Source organism: Diospyros lotus, chromosome 2, assembly GCF_014633365.1.
Source record: "Diospyros lotus cultivar Yz01 chromosome 2, ASM1463336v1, whole genome shotgun sequence".
NCBI classification, from domain to species: domain Eukaryota; kingdom Viridiplantae; phylum Streptophyta; class Magnoliopsida; order Ericales; family Ebenaceae; genus Diospyros; species Diospyros lotus.
In genome coordinates this window covers 43,165,308-43,167,777 of record NC_068339.1, presented here as the reverse complement: position 1 = coordinate 43,167,777, position 2,470 = coordinate 43,165,308, and the positions used below count along the sequence as shown (strand labels likewise).

Sequence of the window (2,470 nt, the reverse complement as noted above, 5' to 3'; positions counted from 1 at the left end):
TTGTATAACAAAAATAAGGAAAATACTTTTTAGACAAAAACATTTTGCATCAAAATATAAAAAATTACTTAGAAAACAATGTTGAAAAGTTATTTCTAGTTTTAAAACCAAAAGAAAAAATGATGAACAAAAAAAGCAATTGCACCCAAAAATATTATTAAATCTTCGAATGTTTGGATTTTTAATATAAATTATTTTTATGTATAAAATATTTTTATGTAAAATGTAATGTTAATATTTGTAGGCACTTAAAGGTAGATTTTCATTTTCTTTTTTAATTCTTTTACATGCAAGCGGAACATTGGAAAATAAGAAAAAAATATTTTTGTTAAAAAATTAAACATTTTTGTATGAAAATTATTTTTCAATGTAAATATAATTTACTTTGAAACAAACAATTAAAGCTAGTGCAACCATACATCTACAAACCAGTGAAGACTTGAACAATATGGATTCATAGAATATTATATATATATATATATATATTATCCATTGAAATATATCTCAACAAAACCTTACATTCACGGCAGCCCATAAAACACTAGTTAATAAAAAACCAATCAGCCTTGCTACAACCTTACTACATAGTACGTCTGTCTGGAGGCCTACAACTTCCTCTCTTCTTCTTCTTCTTGGTTCTTTTTTCTTTTTATTTATTCATTTATTTGTAGGTAACTGGTGGCTTTCAAGCATATTTTTATTACCAAGTTCAGTACTCCAAACCATCGGCTGCCCAGTACTCCACTTGAGTCCTCACTTGGGGAAACTCGTGCTATCCAATTTGTTTTGCCAACTGTTAACAAGCGGATTAACAATACTTAACAAATAATATAAACACAAACTAATGCAACAATCTATGGTTAAAGTTGTACATAATGTTAATTAGGCAATCAGGGAGAAGAAGACACCTGAAAATAAGCATCAAGCTGCTCTTTGAGAGTTGAAAGTTCTTTCTTGAGATGTTGGAGGGCTATTTTGCATCTGTTTGTGTCGATTGATGTATGCAAAGAAAAGCTAGCAAATTAGCTAGTGGAGAGAATAAATCCAGATTTGGACAAAAAGGCAATTCCTAATATAATGACATTTTTTTATGGATGAATGGCTTTTCTGCCCTAAAATGGAGGGGAAGTGGGAAGAATGGGAGAAGGAGATGACATCTAAACTCTCAAATGCTCTCTATAATAAACCTTATAAATTTTGTTCTTTTTCATATCGAAAACTGTATCAAAGGTGTTTGTTTTCCCATCTACATGTGTTTGTTCTAATTAAGAGGCAAAGGAAAGAATGATTAATTGCCCTTCTTCATATCCTGCATTACAGTACACGCGAAATTGCAAGCATTCATTTAGCACCTTCTTGGCTCCAATGCTGCACCCATGGGGGAGAGAGAGAGATTAGATACATATATCCTTATGTATGCATAGATTTCCATAGTAAAATGTAATATTGGGTTTTACCTTGAACAACTGCCCTTTATCTTATGCAAGTATGTGTTCAACTTAGAGAAGTCTATAGGAGTGATCTCTCTGAAAAAGTCGCAAAAATGGAACATCACAAAACAATATATAATAATGCCACCAGCCTTCATCTTTGCAAACTAAACCATGATATAAATATGCATATATATGAATATTATTAATATCAAGAAAATAAGCACGCGCGCGCGCACACACACATTCTTTCTCTATCTTTTGAATTGATTGAGCCGACTCCGCGAAGAATACTGTAACAATTTCTTCAACAAAGTCATCGTCTTGCAGTTCCCGCAGCTCATCAAATTTCTCACCAAGAAAGCCCTGCACGATACCCCATACTCTTTTTACAAGTTCTCTTCTTTTTACCCATTTACATATACGTACGGTCAAAAGTTTTATTTCCCAATTTACGGTTATACATTTTCATTACATTAGTGAAATTGCATAATTTTTTCACATGCATGACACACATTTTTGACAATAATTCACACTCTCACATGTTCCAAATTTATCAAAGAATTTTCATGTGTGTGTGCATACTTTCTTAAATTAGCGAACAAGATACATGCTTAAAGCCTTTGGTATGAAGAAGAACATGGAGAAAAACCTCATCAAAGAGGGACTGCCTCATGCTGACAAGTTGTCTCCTATCCATTGTAGAAGTAAAAGCAAGGGAAGTGATGTAGAGAGAGAGAGAGAGAGAGAGAGAGAGATGAATAGAACAACTGAGAAATTGAAGTTTAGCTGAGAATGCAATGTATGTTTGGGCATGGAAGGGTTTATATAATATATAGTGGGGAAGAACGAGAGAGAGAGAGAGAGAGAGAGAAATTAATGAACATGAAAAATATTGCAGCGTGAGAAGGAAAGTAAAAGATAGATTTCTACTTAGCCAAAACAGCTAGAGAGCACGCATGCACCAAAGACTTTTCCATATATAATCCAAGCATGCAGTCAGGTTTAATGGAGGACTGACATTTTGATTCTGCTGGGAA

The 2,470-nt window shown here is 33.0% G+C and overlaps 1 protein-coding gene across 1 annotated transcript; it reads right to left on the bottom strand.

Moving 5' to 3' along the window:
• Positions 1–709: 709 nt before the first annotated feature.
• Positions 710–2,130, bottom strand: LOC127794840 (histidine-containing phosphotransfer protein 4-like). Its single transcript, XM_052326095.1, has 6 exons — positions 2,083–2,130; positions 1,672–1,796; positions 1,458–1,526; positions 1,297–1,368; positions 909–981; positions 710–772 (listed from the first exon to the last, which is right to left on the bottom strand). The coding sequence occupies exons 1-6, from the start codon at positions 2,128–2,130 to the stop codon at positions 710–712; spliced, it is 450 nt and encodes a 149-aa protein (XP_052182055.1).
• Positions 2,131–2,470: the final 340 nt, after the last annotated feature.